The following is a 22,083-nucleotide window of genomic DNA, read 5'->3' on the forward strand; positions in this document are numbered from 1 at the left end:
GTTGTACGCCCTGTAACACAGTCCATACTACGCACTCTCTAAAGAACTGGAGATGGAATAACCAGTCACCCTAAGGACGCTGAGGGACAGAGCTGAAAACCTCTCTCTCCAACAACAAGCCACCTGGGCAACTTCTGCTCCCTACTCTTGTTTCCTTCTCACCCTGAGTCCATACTCCTTAAGGCAGCAGTGGCCCAAGGACTCCTGTGAAAACCTAAATCACTCAACTCAAAATCCCCTAGAGTCTTGCATAAAAACTCAAGGGCTGGGGCTGGGGAGATAGCTCAATCGGTAGAGTGCTTGCCTTGTAAGCACAAAGCCCTGGGTTCGATTCCCCAGCACTGCAAAAAACAAACAAACAAACAAAAAAAAAAAACTCAAGGGCTAATCATGCCTACAGGGCCCTACATCCCTCTCCCCCAACACACCATTGGTCTCACTATCCTTTACTCCAGCCATGCCAACCCCAGGGACTTTGCACTTGAGGTTCCTCGGCCTGAAACATTCCTCCCTCAAATGTCCACATGGCTCCTTCCTTAATTCCTTCAGGTCTCGACCTGAGGTGGAGCACCTCAGGAGCCTTCCCGGAGCACGCCGTCTAACACAGTCACTGCCACCCCCTCCTGGGCCTCACCAGCCCCCTACTCTTATTCCTAGGCTTCTCTAGAGCTTTCATCATCACAACACATCACATTCTGCCTTGGTTATTACCATCTGTGTCCCCCCAGAGCTTGTCAGCTCTGGTTCACTGTCCATGAACGGTTAACATACTGGAAATTTCTTCAAAAGCCACTAGACTGTATTCCTAATACACCACAACGAGGTTGATTCTGATTGTTTTCCTGAGTCTGATCACAAGGGCCAGCGTCTTAACTGGCTTTAACCCCTAGCATGCCCACTTCTTGCTGGGTGACTTCATACAAGTCATTGATCATCCCGTGCCTCAGTTTCCCCACCTGTAAAACCAAAGTAATAAACGTGCCCAGGGGGCTGCTGTGGGGCAGGAGTGAGCCCCCCAGGGTGCTCAGAGCTTGTTGCTGTAGCCTGCTGGTGCCCTTCCCTGGGCCAGGGGCTGGTGGAAAGCCGCTCCTCATACCCTCATGAACCGGACTTTGGCATGCGTCTTCCGAGGGTTGAACTTCTCCCTTTGGTGCAGGTCCTCTGGCCCCTTCGGCGGGTTTGTCATCAACACAGAAGGCTTGTGGAACACTGCTGGAGACAGATGGGAAGGAAAGAGGTCCATCCTCCCAGAGAATGCAGACCCAGGCCCACACTCCTTCGCAGCCTTATAATGTGATGCTAGACAGAAGAGGAAGTCACACCCACCGAGAAGTCCCCAGGCCCCGCTCTGAGCCATGGTGTAAAGGAGAGACAAGCCCGGTGGAAGCAGTGACCACAGGATGCACAGAGGGGAGGACAAGGGCAGCAGGAGCAAGTGGCCAGGGCCAGAATCCCTTTCATAGCGAGCTCCTACAGAGCATCTGCCCCTTTAATAGAGAGCTAGAGATGCACTGTATTCCATGAAAGGTAAACGCTCAGCCTTCCAGGTAGAAAGAGAATGGGAAACGCCCATTTTTTGTATTCTGCCAGTTGCTGATGCAGCAAGGGACAGCACAAAGACCAGAGTGTGGCAGGCCCAGCTCTAAATCCCTGGTCTCATACCAATTTAGCTGATGGGAACAGTCAGGTGAGGTTGGGGTGAAGAAGAACTAATGAAGAGAGAGCCTTCCAAGAGCTAAATGACTCGGCAGGTCACATGACCTCCGTCCCTGGGTGCCTCCATGGGTAAGATGGGACTCGTCATGCCTGCCTCTTAGAGTTGTCTGGAAGACTAAGTAAGTGATCATGCCGTGAGGTGTTTGGAACAGTGCCTGCCACATCTTCCATGCTGGGTACACTATTATTTCTAGTGTGGTGACTGGGACCATGGCTTTGGACGAAGGCATTATTAAGCTGCAGTCCTGCCCATCCAGGGAATAAAGGCATTTGGAGGGCAGGCCCTTAGAGTCCCTGCTTCCTCACGGCCTGTCCTGAACTAACACTCGACAAATCACCCAGGCAGCTATAGCTCCTTTCTCAGTCTCCACCAAAATCTCTGTTCCAGGTACAACCCAGTTTGTTTGGAGAAAGAATTATTTCTTTTAAAAACTCAAGATCCTGGGCTGGGGATGTGGCTCAGTGGTAAAGTGCTTGCCTGGCATGCATGAGGCCCTGGGTTCAAATCCCCAGCACCAAAAAAAAAAAAAAAAAAAAAAAAAAAAATTTAAAAGTCCAGAAAAGATCAAGATCCTTAATCCTGGAATATTTTAGCATTAAGAATTGAGATGGTGAAGTAAATTAACTTTCTGTTAAATTTATGAATTATCTGTACATATCTGGAATTTAATTGTATTGTTTAAGAGACAAAATGATTAATAGATTAATCTCATGATTCCAATTTTTAAAGATGTAAATGAGATTTTGCTTTAAAGTTGAAAAGATTTAAGACACTCTAATTAAATGTGTATAAGTTACAGAAACTTTCAGGAGAACATAAGATTACCCATATTTAGAAATTTGTTTATTAGAGAATTATTTAAATACCCAATGTTTTTTGTTAATCACACACGTGACCTATTTGAAAATGAAAATATTAAATTTTTTAATGTGGCTTAAAGGTTTAGGGAAATTTAATTAACCAAGTTCCAAAATCCCTCTTACAAGTGTTTATAAAAATTGTAAGATTCTAAATCTTCCTAAATGCTTAAGGAAGATTTGTAGCTTTTTTTTTTTTTTTTTTTTTTTTTTTTTTTTTGTGGTGCTGGGGATCGAACCCAGGGCCTTGTGCTTGCAAGGCAAGCACTCTACCAACTGAGCTATATCCCCAGCCCGATTTATAGCTTTAATAATACTTATTTTCTTATTTTTATCACCACTAAGTGGCCATGATTTATCTTTTTTTTATTAATTTTTTTATTTTGAGATAAATTCAGATTCATATGCAGGTTTGAGTTTTTGTTGTTGTTGTTGTTTATTTTGCAGGGTGTTTTACTCCTAAGGACTGAACCCAGGGGTGCTTTCCCACTAAGCCAATCCCCAGTTCTTTTTATTTTTATTTTTTTTATTTTGAGACAGGGTCTCACTAAGTTGCTTAGGGCCTCCCTAAATTGCTGAAGCTGGCCTCTAACTTGCGATCCTCCTGCCTCAGCCTCCTGAGTCACTGGGATTACAGGTGTGCGACACTACACTGTGCTCACATGCAGTTTTAAGAAATAATACAGAGAGATCTTTCATGCATTCTACCTAGTTTCTCCCAGTGGCAAAAAACATCTTCAACAAGTACAGTACAATATCCCAAACAGGATACGGACATGAAGATGGGCAAGGTACCAACAGAACACTTCCATACCCATGAGGATCCCATCTTCTGTTTTTTATAACCACGCCCATTTCCCTCCCATTACCACTCCCCCCATTTCTGTCCCTAACCCCTGGCAATCACTAATCTGTTCTCCATTTCTTTAACTGTGTCAGTCCCAGAGTGTTACATAAGGGGAATCATACAGCATGTAAGGTTTGGTTGACTTTTTCATTCAAAAGAATTCTCTGGAGAGTCATCCAAGTTGCTGAATGTATCAACCTTCTTCCCGGTGATTGCTAAACAGCACTCCATGGTACAGGTGTCCCTCTGATTGTCTAAACATTTACCTGTGGAAGGACATCTGGGTTTGGAGATGTCCAACCCAGACTGGAATATTATTAAAAAGGCTGCTAAGCCATGAATATTCAAGGACAGGTTTTCAGTTTTCTGGAATAAATGCCCAAGAGTGCAATTGCTGGGTCATAAGGGAATTGCATGTTGAATTGCACTGGAAACTATCAGACCCATTTCCTGAGCCACTGCATATCCCCACCAACAATTTATGCCCAATCTAGTTTCTCCTCTCTTATACGCATTTGATGTTATCACTATTTTTATTTTAGCCATTCTGATAGGTGCACAGTGGTATCTCATGGTAGTTCATCTGCATTTCCTTAATGGCTATGATGTTGAACATCTTTTCATGTGTTTATTTACTATCTGCAAATCCTCTTTGGTGAAATGTGTTTCATGTCTTTTGCCCACTAATTGAATGGTCTATTTTACTGTTTTGAGAGTTCTGGATAACAGTCTACCATATACAAGTCCATTATCAGATACATGGTTTGCAAATATCTTCTCCAAATTTGTAGTTGTCTTTTCATTCACTTTGAAGGTTTTTTCATGCCCAGCACAGTGGTACATGCCTGTAATTCCACTGACTCAGGAGGACTGCAAATTAGAGGCAAATTAAAAATAAAAACTAAAATAAGGGATTGGAGATATAGCTCAGCGGTAGAGCACCCCTGGGTTCAATCCCCAGTACCACAAAAAAAAAAAAGGGGTGGCTGGAATTGTAGCTCAGTGGTAAAGCACTTGCCTAGCACATGTGAGGCCCTGGGTTAATCCTCAGCACCACATAAAAATAAAAATAAATGAAATAAAGGTTAAAAAAAGATTTTTTCACAGAACCAAAGTTGTTAATTTTGATGAAGCCTGGTTTGTCCATTTTTCTGTGAACTGAGCTGCTGGTGTGATCTCTAAGAACTCTTCACTCAGCCATAGGATCCAAAGATTGTGTTCTCCTGCTTTTTTCTAAGTTTAACATTTTATGTTTTACATTTAATTTTTATGTCATTTCTACATTCATATTTTGAGTTAATTTTTTATTAAGTAGTGAGGCTTACGTCTGGGATTGGGACTATGAGGTCTGGGAAACGTGAGGTTCATTCTTTCTATCTACAGACAGAAGTCCAATTGCTCCACGTCATCTGAATTATTTCCTCAACTGAATTGTTTTTCAAAAATCAGTGGGGCATATTTGTATGGATGCCTTCCCTTCCCCTCGCTGGGTAGAGGTGGCTGCGTACAGCAGGGAGCGGATCCTTCACCCCTGTCTGGTGATGCTCTGATCCTCAACTGGGATAGCGCTGACGGAGCTGGTTGGGCAACTGAGCTTCCAGCCCCAGCATGGCAGAAGCAGGAAGTACTCTGACTCCCCCCCCCCCAGGGTAGCATCACGGGGTCCAGCAGGAAGTCTAGCCACTATTCCCATCTAGCACTAAGGACACTGAAAAAAGTGCTGCAAGGTGAGACTTGTCACCTCTGAGCTTCACTCCCTCCCTCTGCCCACAGGTCAGCAGAGCCCAGTGGGAACCTAGCCTCTACCTGCACCCAGCATCAATAAGGCACAGGGTGGTAGATGTCAGTGTTGCCCCAGGGAACTGAGCTGTTCCTCACTCAGAGGCAGTGAGGAAGTGTGAGCAGAGTATAGAGGCAGGTTATAAGATCATTCAGGATACTCAAAAGAAATTATTTCAAAACATCTGTTATTAAAAGGAACCCTGGGTATGATAAGGCTGAGCAATAATGTTTTACATGGATATTCTCATTTAATTCTCAAAATAAACCTTTTGGTGTCCCCATTTCACAAATGAGTAGCCTGAGGCTCAGTGAGATGAATGACTTTCCCAAGTGAGTAAATGTCAAAGCCAAGATCTGAACCCACATCTGCCTGATCCCAAGTCTCAGAACTTTCCTGGAAAGCATGACAATGACGTGGCAGAGATGATCCCGTGAGTTCACAAACGCTGTCTTTTTCCCCCTCCTGACACACAGCTGGACTACAGTTCCCATTTTTTTCTTATGGTTAGGGGGTCACGTGACTGAGTTATGGCCCCTGGAACATGTGTGGAAATTATATGGGTCCCCTCAAGTCTGGGCCCCCAAACCCACCAAACCATTCATGATCTTGACCTCTCTCTTCCCTTTCTGCCAGCTAGACACAGAAATATCCAACAGAGACTTAAAAGCCTTATAAAATATATCAGAGCTACAAGGTCAAAGGAGAATGGATGACCACCCGGAATAGACTATCCTCAGATCTTCAAATGCACTTTGACATTAATAAGAAATAAGCTTCTATATTAATACTTGAAACCTGGAGGTTGTTTGTTACATCAGTTAACCTATCTTACTATGAATAGTGTGACCAAGGGCCAGAAGCAGTCACACTAATTTGTCCCCATCACCCACACCAGTCCCCAAATGCCTCTACCCACCTGACTGGACTTTAGTCAAGGTCTTCGTTTTGCTTTTAGTGTGGATGCTGGCTTGTCCAAGTGGAGGTAGAGTAGATGACTTGATGTTCTGCTTGGACCACTGCCATGGAACACAATCCAAGCAGATATAATACAGTCAGTCACACAGCAGGGTGAATTCAAGTTTCACTCCACCCGACACGTATCTATGACCACAAGCAAGTGACTTTAACTCTCTAAGCCTCGATGTTCTCATCTGTAAAGTGGATCTAATGACACAACCCAACTCTATGGGTTGATGCAAGAATTCCAAAAGATGGTATTTTTAAAGGACGCAGTGCAGTGCGTGCTCCATAAATTTTATCGGTCAGCCTGAATTTACTAAGCACATCCAGGCTGTTAGGTGCTAAGAAATGTAAGCAACGGGAAGCATGGAAAAGACCCACTACCCACCTCTTAGGGAACCAGACTAGCAGACATGAATATACCCTTACATTCTGATAAAGTAGCGACTGGAAAAAAATGGGGTTCAGAGCCTTGCTCGGGTCCCACAGCAGAAGTGTGACAACGCTGGGGTTGGAATTCAGGTCTCCAGACGCAACTACGCGGAGCAGTCACGACCGTGGGAGGTGAAGGCAGGCGGACCACAGGATCAGCGAAACCCCGGTTCCCGCCCTAGCCCTCCCGGACTCACCAGAACGTGGAACTTGGGTGTGGACTGACCCCCAGAGCGGCTGCGTCTGGAAAGAGTTGAGACGGGAAAGAACTTCCATCATCCCCAGCCCAAGAAGGTGTAAGCAACGCACCTGAAACTGGCGTGCAGTCTCAACCCCACTACCGCAGTTGACCAGGTACCAAGCCGAGCGGAGCTGGGAGACCGCCAGGGTGAGTGGGGCGGGGCTAGGGAGGCGTGGGCGGGGAGAGGGCGGGGCCAGGGGCGGGGCCAGAGGGGCGGGCGGGGCTGGCAAAGGGGTACGCATGCGCACTCCACCCCCGCTGCCCCCGCGCCTTTCTCCCTACCGGCGAAAGTCGTTCGCCATTGGCAAGAGAAGAGTCGTGAGACCGTGGGGCCTTGATCTCTGAGGTGCCTGTTCGGCTTCTCCAGCTTTTTTGCCTCAGCGCGGATCGCGGCAACCCAGGCCAATCAAATTTCCCAGAGACTGGGTGCCTTCTGCGTCTTGGTCTCCAAGGAAATGCGACGCCGACTACGGAGTGCCTAGGGGGACTAATCTCGCCTGGTAATGGGTAGCACGCCCGCCCCGCGTTCATCCCAGCTGGGTTTCAAATATCTCTCAGTTTGCCCCACCCGCAATCCTAAAGAATTATATTTCTCCACTCTCATCGAACTTCCATCACTTTCTTCCTCATTCTCATTCCAGGTTAATGACCTTGCTTCCTATTTCAACAAGAAAATCGAAAATCGTGGAGATTAGTAAACACAAATTCACATTTCATTTATCCTCCCACTTGCCTCCCTTCTCCTAACTGTGATTGTGTGTGTGTTGCTGGGGATCAAACCCAGGGCTTCACAGATGCTAGGAAAGCCCCGCACCACTAAGCCATACCTGCCGCCCCCTTCTCTTAACTATGTAAACTGCCTGCTAAGACCTGTTTATACACTTTTGCTCCTAATCTTACACGCTGTCATTTTCTCAAAGACATAAGTCCAGCATTCGTCCCCTTTTTCTCCTGCATCAGCATTTTTCCCTCATCCCATTGGTATACCAAAATATTTTCATTTCTACTATTAGAAAAGAGCGAGAGGTGGGACTGTAGCTCTAATAGAGCGATTGCCCAGCACGCACAGGCCCTGGGTTCATCCATGGATCGGAAGGGGGAAAAAAGGACCACTTCTCCAGCTGTCCCCCCTTTTCTGCTTCAATTTACAGCAAAACTCCTAAGAGGTTTGCCTGATTCCCTTTCCTTTCTCCCAAATTCAGGATTTTCACTCCCTACCTCATCACTGAAACTACCCTTGTCAGCTTCGCTTTCCTCAGTCCCCTGATCACTTCCCAGACCTCACCTCAGTTGGCCTATCTACAGCATTGGACATAGCAGATTATTCCCTCCCTTGAACTATTTTCTTAGTGTGGTGTCCAGGAAGTCACTCTCTTTTCAGTCTCCTTTGCTGGCTCCTCCTCTTCTTCTATTAAAGCATCCCAGGGTTCAGTCTCAGCCCTCTCCTCTTTTTCTCTGTCCACTCTTACTTCGTTCATGCTCCCTTCCAGGGTTATGGCTGTGGATGTCATCTGTATTCAGATGCCTCCCAAACTCACATCTCCAGCCCAAACCTCTCCCCTAAATTCCATTCATATCCTTCCAACCACCTACTTGACATCTCCACTTGGGGATCTAATAGACATCTCTAACCGGCACTGGGAATTGAAAACAGGGGTACTTTGTCACTGAGCTACATCCCCAGCCAGTTTGTTTGTTTGTGACAAGGTCTGAGTTGCTTAGGACCTCCCCAAGTTGCTGGACTGGCCTTGAACTTGTGATCCTCCTTCCTCTCCCTCCCAAGTCACTAGGATTACAGGCATGTGCCACCAGCTTTTCACCTCTTAAAAATCATGGGAGAAAGTGCTGGGCAGTGGTGCATGCCTGTAATCCCCGAGGCTTGGGAGGCTGAGGCAGGAGGATTGCAAGTTCAAAGCCAGCCTCAGCAACTTAGTGAGGCCTTAGGTAACTCAGCAAGACTCTGTCTCTAAATAAAATGTAAAAAGGGGTTGGGGATGTGGCTTAGTGGTTAAGCACCCCTGGGTTCAATCCCCTGTACCAAAAAAAAAAAAAAAAAAAAAAAGTCAAAGTTGTGGGAGAATGTTCACACCATGTAAACAAAAGGCTGCAATGGCAAAAACAATGAGTTGAGGCACTCTGCCTACCCAGGCCCCTTGTGGTTGCCCCGAAGGTGAGGGAGTCACTGTTCAGGGTACTGCCATTTGCAGAGCCACTGTACCACAACGCTGCCTGGGAAGCTCTCTGTGCTGGGAAAGCATTTAAAAATAGCAGGTAGCAATATGTGGTAGAGCCAGGTGGTAGCCTACCCAACAACTGTCCTCTACCTCATCCCGACTAATGAGCCCTGACCTTATCCATATGCATCTGCCTTAGAGAAGGTGGCCGCAGCCCCAGTCCCAGCTCCAGTAGTTAAAACTGGTCTGAGATAGGCTTTGTGAGCCCATTTCCCTTACCAATTATAGATCTAGTCACAGGCAATCATCGTCTGACCAAGGACCCAGGGTGAGAGGTCTAATTTTAAAAAGACAGGGCAGAAAACCATCCTTCATCTGCTAGTAAATATTATCATGTCTTCCCGGGATTCCTGGATTGTGGGACTCTGAGGAGAGCTGGCCAAAGAGGACATTCTGAGAATGGGAGAGGGGAAAGTTGGAGAAACCTCTTCCTTAATAGCATTTCTGGGTCATTAAGTTAGCCAACCCTGTCACCTGTCTAGAAATTACTCACGATCAAATAGCAAATCATCTTGCTGGGTGAATCATTTTGAGTTTTCTGAGACTTGCAGGCCAAAAACATCCTACTGAAGTCTACATACGGAAGAACAAAACAGAAGGAACCTGGTCCACTGACAGTCCTGCAGTGGAGAATTACCTGCCTACCCTGACTGCCTGCCAAATTCTGTGCTCTTTTGTCAAAGAGAAGTCAACTCCCAGCTGGCATGGTGGCACGTGCCTGAAATCCCAGCAATTCAGGAAACTGAGGCAGAATTATGAGTTTGGGACCCTCAGTAGTTTAGCAAGACCCTGTCTCAAAATAAAAATTTTCAATTTTTAGAAATACACTTAAACATTTGCAAAAATGCTGCCCTTATTATCAAGGCCAAAACACTTTTGAGGGGCCATTGATGATCACTTGTTGTAACATCAAAGCTGTTATTGGAACTGAGATTGAAGATAGAGACTGTCTGCCCTTAAACCTGTTTGAGTGGCATTTCTGTACTGTGAGCACCTGATGGACTCTCCTGCCTGACTGTAGCTGGGCAAGATGAGCTGGCCTTTCCTTCCAGCATGTGTGAGGTGAAGTGTGAGAGAGAACCAATCAAGTCTGCCTGGCTCCAGCCTGTCCCCAAGACTGTGAAGCCACAGTACCAGCTCTGAGCTGTGTACCTCCAGACTTATGACAGAGAAATAAATCTCATTCTTATGTTTCCATTATTCTAGAATTTTCTGCCATTCAGTTATTTCTAAATAGCATAGTGAGCTTCCTAACGATTCAGAAACTAGCTCTAAGTACTTACAGAGCACTTATGTCTTCACTGCACTCTTCTTCGTGAAGATAGCAAGACAGGGCCTAGCTCTCCAAGATCTCAGAGACACTCCTCAGACAGTTCTCTTTACATCTCAGTCTCTTGTGTAAAGTAGAAATGATGGTACTTTAGCCAAAGATGGCAAACTTATTAATCAGACCTAGACTGCACACATTTGTCTGTCCTGGGTTTTTTTGCTTGTTTTTGTTTTGTGGTATTAGAGATTGAACCCAGGGCCTTGCACATGATAAGGGTGCTGCTACCACTGAGCCACCTCCCCAGCCCTTTATATTTTCTATTTTGAGACAGTGTCTCACTAAGCTGCCCAGACTGACCTCGAACTTGCAGTCATTCTCCTCAGCCTCCCAAGTCTCTCAGATTACAGGCATGGGTTCAGTTCTCAGTATTGGAAAAAAAAAAATTAGAAAGATATAGTGCACCCAATCCACAAATCCGATCTTTTCAAAGATTTCAGAGACAATGTAAAAATGTCCAAAAATATGCTGAGTATGGGAGGTCCTGGCTAATGCAGTAAGACAAGAAAAAGCATAAAATCTAAAAAGAAATACAAAACCCTCATTATTCACAGACAATAGGATTGTCAACATAGAAAAGCAGATTCCAAAACCACTGGAAATTTTTTTCCATTGAGACATTTTATTTGTATGTGTGCTTTATATCCCTGGAAAAAGAATCTCAGGATTGTCCCTCCTGTGTTTTCATTGTGCTTCTTCATGGTCCAGGATGCCAACTGAGGTTGTCAAGAGGATGAAACTGAACGGACAAAGTGGAGCAGGTGACTCTGCCGTTTTTCTAGGTCTTTGAGCTGCACACGGACTCCGGGACTGATCACTCCTCGCGGTTTAACCTGCCTGTGAGGTTCACAACCATTTTCCCCGCTGTGATCGTCAGTGGTTTCAAGTTTGCCAATGTAACCATGCTTCCTCGTCACAGTCGGGAACCAGCCGACGACTTTGGAGCATGGCCTAGTAAGCACCTGGCATTCGCCTCTCATTTCAGCACCGTGGCAGCTTTGAGAGCATCGGCCAGGACATGCATGTGCACCGTTATGGCAGCACGGAAAGGCAGCAGAGAGACCACTGAAAATTTTTCAGATTTCACCTTTGTTGCCAAATAAGGGGTTAGTACTCAAAATTCAATTGTGTTCCCTCTATCACCAACAAACAATATTTACATTTATGACAATTCCACTTACAATAGCAAGCAATCCATATAACACCTTGCAATGAATCCCAAAATTATTAGAGATTATTTATGAAAAAACTGTGCTATTGAAATTTGTTTAAAAAAAAAAAAGATCTATGGATGCTGGCATTGTGGCTCAGTGGTAGAGTGCTTACCTAGCATGTGAGGCCCTGGGCTCAATTCTGAGCACCGCATAAAAATAAATGAATAAAACAAAGGTCTATCAAGATCTAAAAAAAAATATTAAAAAAAAAAGATCTAGGGCTGGGGTTGTGGTTCAGTGGTAAAATGCTTGCCTAGCATGTGTGAGGCACTGGGTTTGATTCTCAGCACCACATATAAATAAATAAATAAAATACAGGTCCATCAACAACTAAAAAAAAATTTTTTTTTAATCTAAATAAATGAAAAGTAGGGTCATAGGTGGTGAGACTTGACATTATAAAATGCCAGTTCTGTATAAATGCAATGTGATTCCAACTAAAATGCCATCATTTCCTGGAAGTTAGTAGCCTAATATCAAAACTTACATGGACGATCCAGATAGAGCTAAAAAAATCATAAGGAGAAAAAAGTTTCCCATAAAAGAAACTAGATTTCAAGTTCTTTAGAAATGGACAATCTGGCCACAGTGGATCCTCACCTTGACTCGTGGATTTTCAGTGTGACCATTACATGAACTTAGGGGGAAAAGATCATAAGGGATTATTTAAAATACACAGATTCTGCCTGGTGTGGACACATCCTGCCCAAGGGAAGACTTGAGCAGGCAAGAAGAAAGAACAAGAGAGTGGGAGTGAGACCCGGAGCCAGACGTCTCTGGTGATGCTGACGTCCGGAGCGAGATCAGAACGTGTGGCTGACAGGGGTGGAGGAGGGGGCACCTAGGGATATAAAGCCAGGGAACTGGCAAGTGCAAGTGCACAAGGGTCAGGGATTATTGGCTTTTCTGAAACCAGTACCTGGAGTTGGGGGCAAAGGAAAAGATGATAAGCTAGTAATAAGGACTCAAAATACTAAAAACCACCTGGGTGTGGTGGTACATACCTGTAATCCCAGCAACATGGGAGGTTGAGGCAGGAGGATCTCAAGTTGGAGGCTAGCCTAAGCAACTTAGCAAGAACCTGTTTCAAAATATTTTTTTAAAAAAGGGCTTGGGTGGGGGAAGCTGGGCACAGTGCAGCATGCCTGTAATCTCAGTAGCTCAGGAGGCTGAGGCAGGAGAATCACGAGTTCAAAGCCAGCCTTAGCAAAAGCAAGGCTCAAAGCAACACAGCAAGACCCTGTCTCTAAATAAAATACAAAATAGGGCTGGGAATGTGCTCAATGGTCGAGTGCCCCTGAGTTCAGTCCCTGGTACCCACCCACACCCAGCAAAAAAAAAGAAAAAAAAGGGGGAGGCTGAGGGGCCCAGTTCAGTGGCTCCAGAGGCTGAGGTAGGAGGATTGCAAGTTTGAGGCCAGCCTCAGCAATTCAGCAAGACCCTATCTAAAATAAAAAGGACTGGGACTGTGACTCAGTCATTAAGCACCCCTGTGTTCAATCCCTGCTACCAAAAAATAAAAAAGGCTGGGAGTATAGCTCAGTGATAAGAATGCCCCATAGTTTTAATCCATACTACCAAAAAAAAAAAAAGGTAAGAATTTGGAAGATGTTGAAGAGAAACAGGAAAAACTCCAACACTGGAAGGAAGGTTACCCTTTCCTAGGAATCCACTCTGGACCAGGCTCTGACACAGGTCATCACCTGAACCTGAGAGTAGATATTAACACATGAATAAATATATTAGGTTAGTAGTTATTAACATATTAATAGTCCTTTGGGAATAGATATTAATATCCCTTTGTTAGGGATGAGCACATTGAGACTACACAAGCTGTGGTCATTGGTCCAGTATTTCAAGGTTGAGATTTGAAGCAGCCAGATTTAAACCTGGGTCTCCACAACCTACCTTTTCTTTCACTAAAAGTGAAAAGTGGAAGGACACCAGAAGTCACAGATTTGCTAAAGAAACTGAAGGCTTCAAAAGATGGCGTTAAATCCATCTCTCAACCACCAAAACTGAATCAAACACCAGTTCAGACAGGCAAGGAGGGTATAGAGATGCTGATCTGTGTTAACTTGAGCCAGGGGCTCTGCCAGCTGACAAGATTTCCTGTACAGTCTAATGCAAACAGTTCTTGATCCACAGTGTCAGAAGGAAAGATACAAGTTCCAAGAATACAAGTTAAAGAATACAAGTTACATACACATGGGACTGCCTAACTACCAAGTGATCAAACCCCTCTCCAAACTCCTGCCTCCTTATCTGTAAAATGAGTATATTCATGGTATTGTATTTCCAAAAGTCCGTGTGCTAAAGCCTGCAAGCAGTATGCTCAGCGCAATATGGGGCACTTAAAAAGCACTCAACGTATTATAAGCCTAAGTACAAGAAAGGTTTTTGAAGAGTAAAAATGCAGGGGCTGGGGAGATAGCTCAGTCGGTAGAGTGCTTGCCTTGCAAGTACAAGGCCCTGGGTTCGATCCCCAGTTACCACCCCCCCAAAAAAAAAGAAAGAATAAAAATGTAATATGACTTACTTAAAAATAAAAATGCAAAATATACCAAAAAATAAGGACTGAAGAATGGATAGTGGGATTAAGCACAATAAAACTTAGTGAGTTTTGTCATGCGGTGGCGCCTGCCTGTAATCCCAGCGACTCCAGAGGTTGAGGCAGGAGGATTCCAAATTGGAGGTCAGCCTCAGCAATTCTGCGAGATTCTGTCCTAAAATAAAGAATAAAAAGGACTGGGAGTGTAGCACCCCTTAGATCAATTCCCAGGAGCTAATAATAAAGTTGTAAAAGTAATAAAATGCCCGCTAAAATTCTTTTTGTGTGTTTCCAAATGCTCATAATCCAGCATTAAGAGGGGGAAAATTATGCATCATGGTTCACTTTGGGGGAAGGGATGGCTAAGTGGGGCTTTGGTGTTTGCTTTTAAATTTAAAAGGCATCAAAAAACAAAATCAGCGAGCGCTCCCTCCACACTGTCCCGCCTTCGGCTGTGGGCCGTTAAACAGCACGGCTTGAATGAAATCATCGAGGACCGCTTGCGAAATGCCAAATCCTCGAGAGCGAGGCCAGAGGCTGCCAAACGCGCCCGGGCCAAGGGCCGCGGCGAGCTCCCGGTCCCGCCGCGGGAGGAGGGGCCGGAGCCGGCGCTGCGGAAACGAGGCTCGGCCGCTGCGGGGCTCCGGCCGGCGCCGGCCAATATGCGCCGCACGTAAACACTCCTGCGGGGGGGGGGCGGGGGGAGAGAAGCATCGAATTTCAGAAAAGAAAAAAAAACCTCCAAACCCCACGGCCCCTGGCGGGCGGGCGGGCGCGCGCGATGGGCGCCCCTTGGCTGCGGGAGCGAGTGGAGGATGCTGGGAAGGAGGTAAAATGGCCACCGGCGGCGGCGCGGAGGAGGAGAGGAAGCGGGGCCGGCCGCAGCTTCTGCCCGCCGCGCGGCCCGCGGCCCGCGGCGAGGAGGCCGAGGGCACCCGCGAGAAGATGGGCTGGGCCCAGGTGGTGAAGAACCTGGCCGAGAAGAAAGGCGAGTTCCGCGAATCGCGGACGCCGCGGCGCGAGGAAGAAGGCGGCGGCAGCGCGGGAGGCGGGCTCAGCGCCCCGGCGGGCCTGGCGGCGCCGGGCCTCAGCGACTTCCCCCCGGCCGGCCGCGGGGACCCGAAGGGCCGCCGGAGAGACCCGGCCGGCGAGGCGGCGGACCCCCGCAAGAAGAAGGGCGCAGCCGAGCCGGGAAGGAGGAAGAAGGCCGAGGCGGGGGCGGCCATGGCGGTCCCCCCCAGGCCCGGCGCGGCGGAGGACGCGGCCGAGCGGCCGCTTCAGGACGAGCCGGCGGCCGCCGCGGGCCCGGGCAAAGGTCGCTTCCTCGTGCGAATCTGTTTCCAGGGAGACGAGGGCGCCTGCCCGACCCGGGACTTCGTGGTGGGCGCGCTCATCCTGCGCTCCATCGGCATGGACCCGAGCGACATCTACGCCGTCATCCAGATTCCCGGCAGCCGCGAGTTCGACGTGAGCTTCCGCTCGGCCGAGAAGCTGGCCCTGTTCCTCCGCGTCTACGAGGAGAAGCGCGAGCAGGAGGACTGCTGGGAGAACTTCGTGGTGCTGGGGCGGAGCAAGTCCAGCCTGAAGACGCTCTTCATCCTCTTCCGGAACGAGACGGTGGACGTGGAGGACATCGTGACCTGGCTCAAGCGCCACTGCGACGTGCTGGCGGTGCCCGTGAAAGTGACCGACAGGTTTGGGATCTGGACCGGGGAGTACAAGTGCGAGATCGAGCTGCGCCAGGGGGAGGGCGGGGTCAGGCACCTGCCGGGGGCCTTCTTCCTGGGGGCCGAGAGGGGGTACAGCTGGTACAAGGGGCAGCCCAAGACGTGCTTCAAGTGTGGTTCCCGGACCCACATGAGCGGCAGCTGCACGCAGGACAGGTGCTTCAGGTGTGGGGAAGAGGGGCACCTGAGCCCGTACTGCCGGAAGGGCATCGTGTGCAACCTCTGTGGCAAGCGAGGACACGCCTTTGCCCAGTGTCCCAAAGCAGTTCACAATTCGGTGGCGGCTCAGCTAACCGGCGTGGCGGGACACTGAACACCCGCCCGCCTGCCAGGGTGAACGCACAGCCAGCTGACCCCTCTTAAGTGCCAAAACTTTTTTTTAAACCATTTTTTATCGTTTTTGAAGGAGATCTTTTTAAAACCTACCAGAGACATCTCTCTATGCCTTCTTAAACCGAGTTTACTCCATTTCAGGCTGTTCTGAATTGGTGGCTCTTACCAGAAATGTAGCGTGCAGATATGTCGCCCCTCCCCTTTTTTTAAAATTTATTTTCCTTTTTGTATTTGGAGTTTTTTTCTTTCTTTTTTTTTTTTTTTCATTTGTTTTGGGGGATTTGTTTTATTTTGTTTTCTTGTGTTTTTTTTACTGCCCTCTCCCCCATACCTTTTCTTCTCCCGGGATTTTCACCCTTCGGGCTGCCTTTGCCCAACTTTATGGCCCAGCTTCAGGTGCGGGCCGACACCGGTAGGCACTCCATCAGTGTTTGTTGAATTGAAAACATTGTTGACCGTGGCTTCTGTCAGAGTGTCTACCCTCTGCAGCTCTTCCCCGTCCCCTTTTTAATTTGCTGCTTCTGATCTCTGTGGTCTGAGAATTTGTGGAACCAGTGTTGTTAGAAGTGTATATAATCTGAATCAATAAGCTCTGAAAGGTGGCGGAGGGCCTCTCTTATGGCGTAAAAATGCATGGACTTTGTGACAGCTCTTCTGGTGGCTCAGAAGCCATTTTTCATAGAATCATGGAATCCAGAATTTTTTCCTGCTGGAAAGGACCTAAGAGTTGGTTTATACCAATTCCTTGGGTTTTCAGCAGATGAAACATACCCAGGGAGATTAAATGACTGGGTCAAAGTCGCATAGCTGTCTGGTGCCAGAGCCAGCCCATAGTAGAGTCCCCTGACCCCAAGCCCGGTGCTCATCCCACTACCTCTCACACTTCACAACAATTTCCTCAACACTTGAGGGCCCAGAAAGTCTGATCTCTCCCCCTGACCAACCCAGAGCAAAGCTGAGTGATCTGGGGAAGGGAACAGAAAGAGAAGGTTTGGCAGGGGTTTTTGAATACTTGGGAGATAGGGAAGGGACCACGGCACAAGCCCCATGGTGCCTTCATTGCTCCCTGGATATCATATCTGAATGAAATGTGCCAGGCCCTTTGGAGGCCTCCTCCTTCCTTATTCATTGCCACCAGTGAGAAATGGGGGTGCCCCTGAGTAAAGACACCTACCAAAGGTTTACATTTGCACCTTAGCCTCAGTAGCTAGGAACCCTAGAGAAGGAGCTAGCTGGAGCTCATGTGCAACCTCCTGACTCAGGAGGAAGGCGTTGGACCAGAGTTATGAGTGTTAACTGTAACGTGCTTGGGAAGGCCAAGCCAGGGGGCATGGGCCAGCTGAGTGTTATCAAGTTAAAGTAGAAAAGACAGTACACTGCTTTTAGTTGTCTTTCTTTTGCTATATGTTTTGCTATTTCCTTGTGGCTTAGAATGTAAAATCAATTGTTAAAAGTTTGTTCTAAATAAATATTTATCTTTTGTATTGCTATCACGGTGAGCTGTTTCTTCCTATAGTGTTAGGTGCACGGTCACCCAGACCCCAGTTCAGTCCACACCCTTTGTTTATCCTGGAGTGATTTCCCACCCGCCAGCAGCACTTCGCACCTGCTGTGTTGTGCCAGGCCCGCTGGAGCTCTCACCTCAGCTCAGCGCATCCGCGGTCCCCGGCACACTGTGAACGCTCGAGTTTCAAGCCCTAACCCAGGTCCAAGCAAGCACCCCCAGGCGTTCTGGCGGGCAGCCAGGTTGGATGTCACTGTCGTGAATGGCATGAGTGAGACTGGACTACCTTCAGGGGGATTAGAAACCAGTGGGGAAGAGGGGGACGGGATGTGGCAGTTTAAGTGCCATGAATGGGATACAAAGCATTCCTGGCGTTCAGAAAAATGCCATCTCTTCCTGCCGTAAGGGAAAAGGGGTTGGGGTAGGGACTGGGGCAATATCTCAAGAGAGCTGGCACTTTTTCCAAACGACTCTCCCAGACATTTGGGCCTGTGGGCAGAATAAGGTCCGGGTCTCTGGACTCCTGGGTTCAGTTCCCTGCAGGCCCTAGAAACAGCCCTCTAAAGGACTTTCCAGCTCTAATAAAGAGTTAAAAATTTTCCAGCGTGTGCAGTCTTTGGCTCAGTGATTTGAGCGGCTCTGGAGTTCAGGGCCTGCTAGGCTCTTGGGATTCCTGCCTCGCAGGGACGGCTCAGCCCCTCTCCTTCCTGTGTCCCACAGCAACCAGGCCCGCCCTCCCTGCTCCCCCATTTTGCCCTCCTCTGCAGCGGCTTCCCTCCCTCTGACAGCCCTGGAGGCCGGCGGCCGGGAGAAAGCCAGCTTTCACGATGCTCCCCACCCCCTCTAAAACTGGCTCGGTGCCCGGACGCCGCCACGGTGGAAGGACCCTCCCCCCCGCTCCGCCCCCACTCTGCAGGAGTAGCCGAGGGGAAACGGCCTCCCGCCCATCCCCCCAGGATCCGCTGAGGCCTGCTGCCGGCGGCCGGGACCCAGCCGGGCGGCTGCGGAGCAACCTCCCTGGCTTCCTCTCCTGGTCACGCAGCCCCCAAGTGACAGTCCCTCAGTGTTCGTGGGCTCGCCGGGAGCTCGGCTGAGCTGGCTGACTAGCCGATCCGCGCCACGCCGACCGAGGACCCTTAGAGCTGAGCCCCTGCAGGCGCTGCAGAGCTGCCTGAGCGAGAGGCGCTGCCCGGGAGGCGAGCCAGCGGGCAGTCACGCACAGCGCTTTAAGATACTGGGCTGAGCACCGCGGCACATGCCGTGACCGCAGCAGAGGCCAGCCTGGGCGACTTGGCAAGACACCCTCCACCTCACCCTGCCGTCTCTTAAAAAAAAAATTGTCCTGGGGGAAAAGACCCACCAACCCGTATAGAAATGCTGCAGCAAGCTTTCCCTAGGAGGCAGCATCTGGACTGGAACCCACAGGCTGAGTGAGAGCAGGAAAAAGAGGGAAGAGATGTCCACGCAGCAAGGCCCGCAGAGAGCACACCGCATGTTCCCGGCTGCGGGCCACAGCTGTGGTTGGGAAAGACCAAGAAGAGGTGACTCTAAGAATGGCGATTTTGTCGCGACCGCCTCCATTTCATTCCTCTTTCAGCCCGTGCACGAAAAGCACCAACTCTGTCCCCTTTCTCAGCAATGGAATGCTGCAGGGAGCAAGTCCCTGGGGCCCGGGGCCCTCGTTCTAGATCGAATGTATTCTCACAGACTGTTAATGTGTTAGTGGCCAACCATGAGCAGGTGAGTAGGGGGGAATGATCAAGGGAGGTAACTCCAGGGAGGACATTACACATACAAGTCACAGCACTGGGAATTAACAAGGAACTTTATCAAAGCACACAAACATCTGGAAAATAGGAACTGCTATGTCAGACAGCCTCCTCCAGCCATAGTTAATTATAACCCTTAAGGAAACTATTGTTTCAAAACCCAAAACCAAGTCAAAGCATCAGGACCCTCACAAAGAAATGTTGCTGAGGGCTACACAAAACAGGATAATAAAAAACCACTTATCAGTCAAAAGGAGATGGGGTATGAAAGAATGAGTCAAGAACAAAGGGACCCAAAACCTGGAGGAGTTACGCTTTCTGGGATGGCCCATTTGGGTTGCTGTAGCTTTCACCTTCTTTAATAAATTCCTGCCTGTTACTCTGTGTGAGTCACTTGAAATCCTTCCTGCAGGTGGGCAAGGACCAGTTGCTTCGGACCCACAAGGTGGCTTCAGCTCCAAGTGACCCCTCTACTACAAATGCATTGAAAGAAACATACAAGGCCAAATCTCTGTTTTACTAGGGAAGTTGGTCCAGGCTGAAGGGCCAGGGATAACTTCCCATGAAAAGTGTTTAAGGGCTGGGGAGATAGCGCACTAGGTAGAGTCCTTGCTTTGCAAGCGCAAGGCCCTGGGTTCAATTCCCCAGCACTGCAAAAAAAAAAAAAAAAAAGTGTTTAAAGTGAGATTTAAAAGGATATATAAAGAGTTAAATAAGAGAGGTGGTCGGAAATCAGCTTGTTCACACTACAGTGTCATCTAATGATACGATCCCAGAACAGTGCCCCATTGTTAAGCAATGTAAAGTTGAACTTACAAGTCAAACAGCCCAAGCTGTGACTGGCTCCGCCTACCCTCCTCCCACCTTCCAAATCTCATGCAAATACATGATTGTAATGGCTGAAACCCTAACTGTGAAGGAGTTTTAGCTTTCAAGCACCTATAGCACAGGAAAGCACAGTGACAGGGTGGGGATGGATGCTGTCTGCCAAGGAACCACAGCCAGTGCGACTACAGTGCAGAGAGCGGGAGAGATTGGTGGTAGGAGATGAGGCTAGAGCCCCCAGAGTGTCTGCTAAGCCATTAAGAATTTGGGTCTAGAGCTGGGCCTTTATGCCTGGAATCCCAGCCACTGTGGAGACTGAGCAGGAAGATCAATAGTTCAAGGCCAGCCTGGACAGGTAGCAAGACCCTGTCTCAAAATTTAAAAATTAAAGAAGGATGGGGTGGCCAGGCCAGGTGGTGCACACCTGTAACACCAGCCGCTCAGGAGACTGAGGCAGGACGATGAGTTCAAAGTCAGCCTCAGCAATTTAGCAAAGCACTTAGCAACTCAGAGAGACTCTGTCTCTAGTAAAATATTTTAAAAGGGCCAGGGTTGTGGCTCAGTGGTTAGGCACCCCAGGGTTCAATCCCAGTACAGGAAAAAAAAAGGGGGGGAAGGGGAGGAAGGGGAGGGGGAGATGTAGCTCGGTGGTAAAGCACTCACCTAGCATACATGAGACCCTGGGCTCAGTCCCCAGTACCAAAAAAAAAAAAAACAAGAATTAGGATCTAAGAATGATGAGGAGGCACTGAAGAAGTTTTAAGAAAGGGAGTAAAGGGATCCAGAGTGCATTTTTGTTTTGAATGTTTTTTTTTGGGTTTTTTTTTTTTTTTTTGTCGTTGTTTTGTTTCTTTGGTTTGGATTTGGATTTTTTACTTTGCTTTGGTGTGTGTGTGTGTGTGTGTGTGTGTGTACACCCCAGGGCCTCACACGTGCTAAGCACGCCCGCTCTACCACTGAGCTCCACCCCCAGCCCTAGGGGTGTGTTTTTAAGATGACATTTGGACTACCTTGTGGAGAATGAATGGGTCAGAGGAGAGCCCAGCTGGAAATGGAGTACATTTACCTGGTAAAAACGAGGGGATACCTTGGACCTGGAAGGTGGAGATGGACAGAGAAGCCACAAGAAAAGGAGATGTTTAGGGATTTATGTCAATTAGACTCGGAGCTCTGTGTGTCATGGGCTGGGAGAATGTTCAATACCAAGGCTGATCCCAGGTTTTCAACCTGTGCAATTAGATAGATGATGGGATCTTTGCCTGAGATGGTGGACAGAGGAGAAAACATAGGTTTGGGATGAAGTTCTTGAGTTTGATTTTGGACTTGAGTTTAAGGTCTCCATAGAGGATGTCTAAGAGGATATGTGCAGTAAGCAGTTAAATACACACAGATCTCAAATTCCCAGAAGATTTCTGGGCTTAAGCAGTAAACAGGAATCACATAGCCGTGGTTTTCAAACTGTTTCCCCACATCCCACAGTGAGAGCGACATTTCACATTGCAGCCATCGTACATATGCATGTGTGTATTTATATCTAAATCTGAAATCAACTTCTTCAAGCAATATTTATGCTGTTACCATCTCCTAACCGGTCATGAGAGAAAGCAGCGAGGAGAAAGCTTACACCAACCAGGCTCCTACCCAGAGCAGCTCTGCCACGTGAGAGATTTCCCTGAGGAAAAGGATATGATGACAATATAAGGGACAACCAGGAAGGGAGAAGGAAGACAAGAAAGTGTAAAGACAATACAGACCCAGGGAG

General features: G+C 47.9%; 2 protein-coding genes across 7 annotated transcripts in view; one reads left to right on the forward strand and one right to left on the reverse strand.

Moving 5' to 3' along the window:
• C2H20orf96 (chromosome 2 C20orf96 homolog) overlaps positions 1 to 22,083 on the reverse strand; it is a 51,489-nt gene that overhangs the window by 10,655 nt on the left and 18,751 nt on the right. Inside the window, exons 1-4 of one of the 6 annotated variants that reach the window (XM_047540474.1) lie at positions 7,120 to 7,727; positions 6,794 to 6,839; positions 6,121 to 6,220; positions 1,097 to 1,212 (exon numbers count right to left, since the gene is read on the reverse strand). In XM_047540474.1, coding sequence (XP_047396430.1) covers positions 1,097 to 1,212; positions 6,121 to 6,220; positions 6,794 to 6,839; positions 7,120 to 7,139 — 282 coding nt within the window. In that variant the 5' untranslated portion in view covers positions 7,140 to 7,727. Of the gene's footprint in view, positions 1 to 1,096; positions 1,213 to 6,120; positions 6,221 to 6,793; positions 6,840 to 7,119; positions 7,732 to 22,083 lie in introns of those variants that run through there. The other 5 variants (XM_047540475.1, XM_047540473.1, XM_047540471.1 and 2 more) reach the window with 5 other exon arrangements.
• Zcchc3 (zinc finger CCHC-type containing 3) lies at positions 14,866 to 17,707 on the forward strand. Its single transcript, XM_047540469.1, has one exon. The coding sequence runs from the start codon at positions 14,998 to 15,000 to the stop codon at positions 16,201 to 16,203; it is 1,206 nt and encodes a 401-aa protein (XP_047396425.1). The 5' UTR covers positions 14,866 to 14,997; the 3' UTR covers positions 16,204 to 17,707.

The sequence above is a fragment of the Sciurus carolinensis genome, chromosome 2, assembly GCF_902686445.1.
Source record: "Sciurus carolinensis chromosome 2, mSciCar1.2, whole genome shotgun sequence".
Taxonomy (NCBI): domain Eukaryota; kingdom Metazoa; phylum Chordata; class Mammalia; order Rodentia; family Sciuridae; genus Sciurus; species Sciurus carolinensis.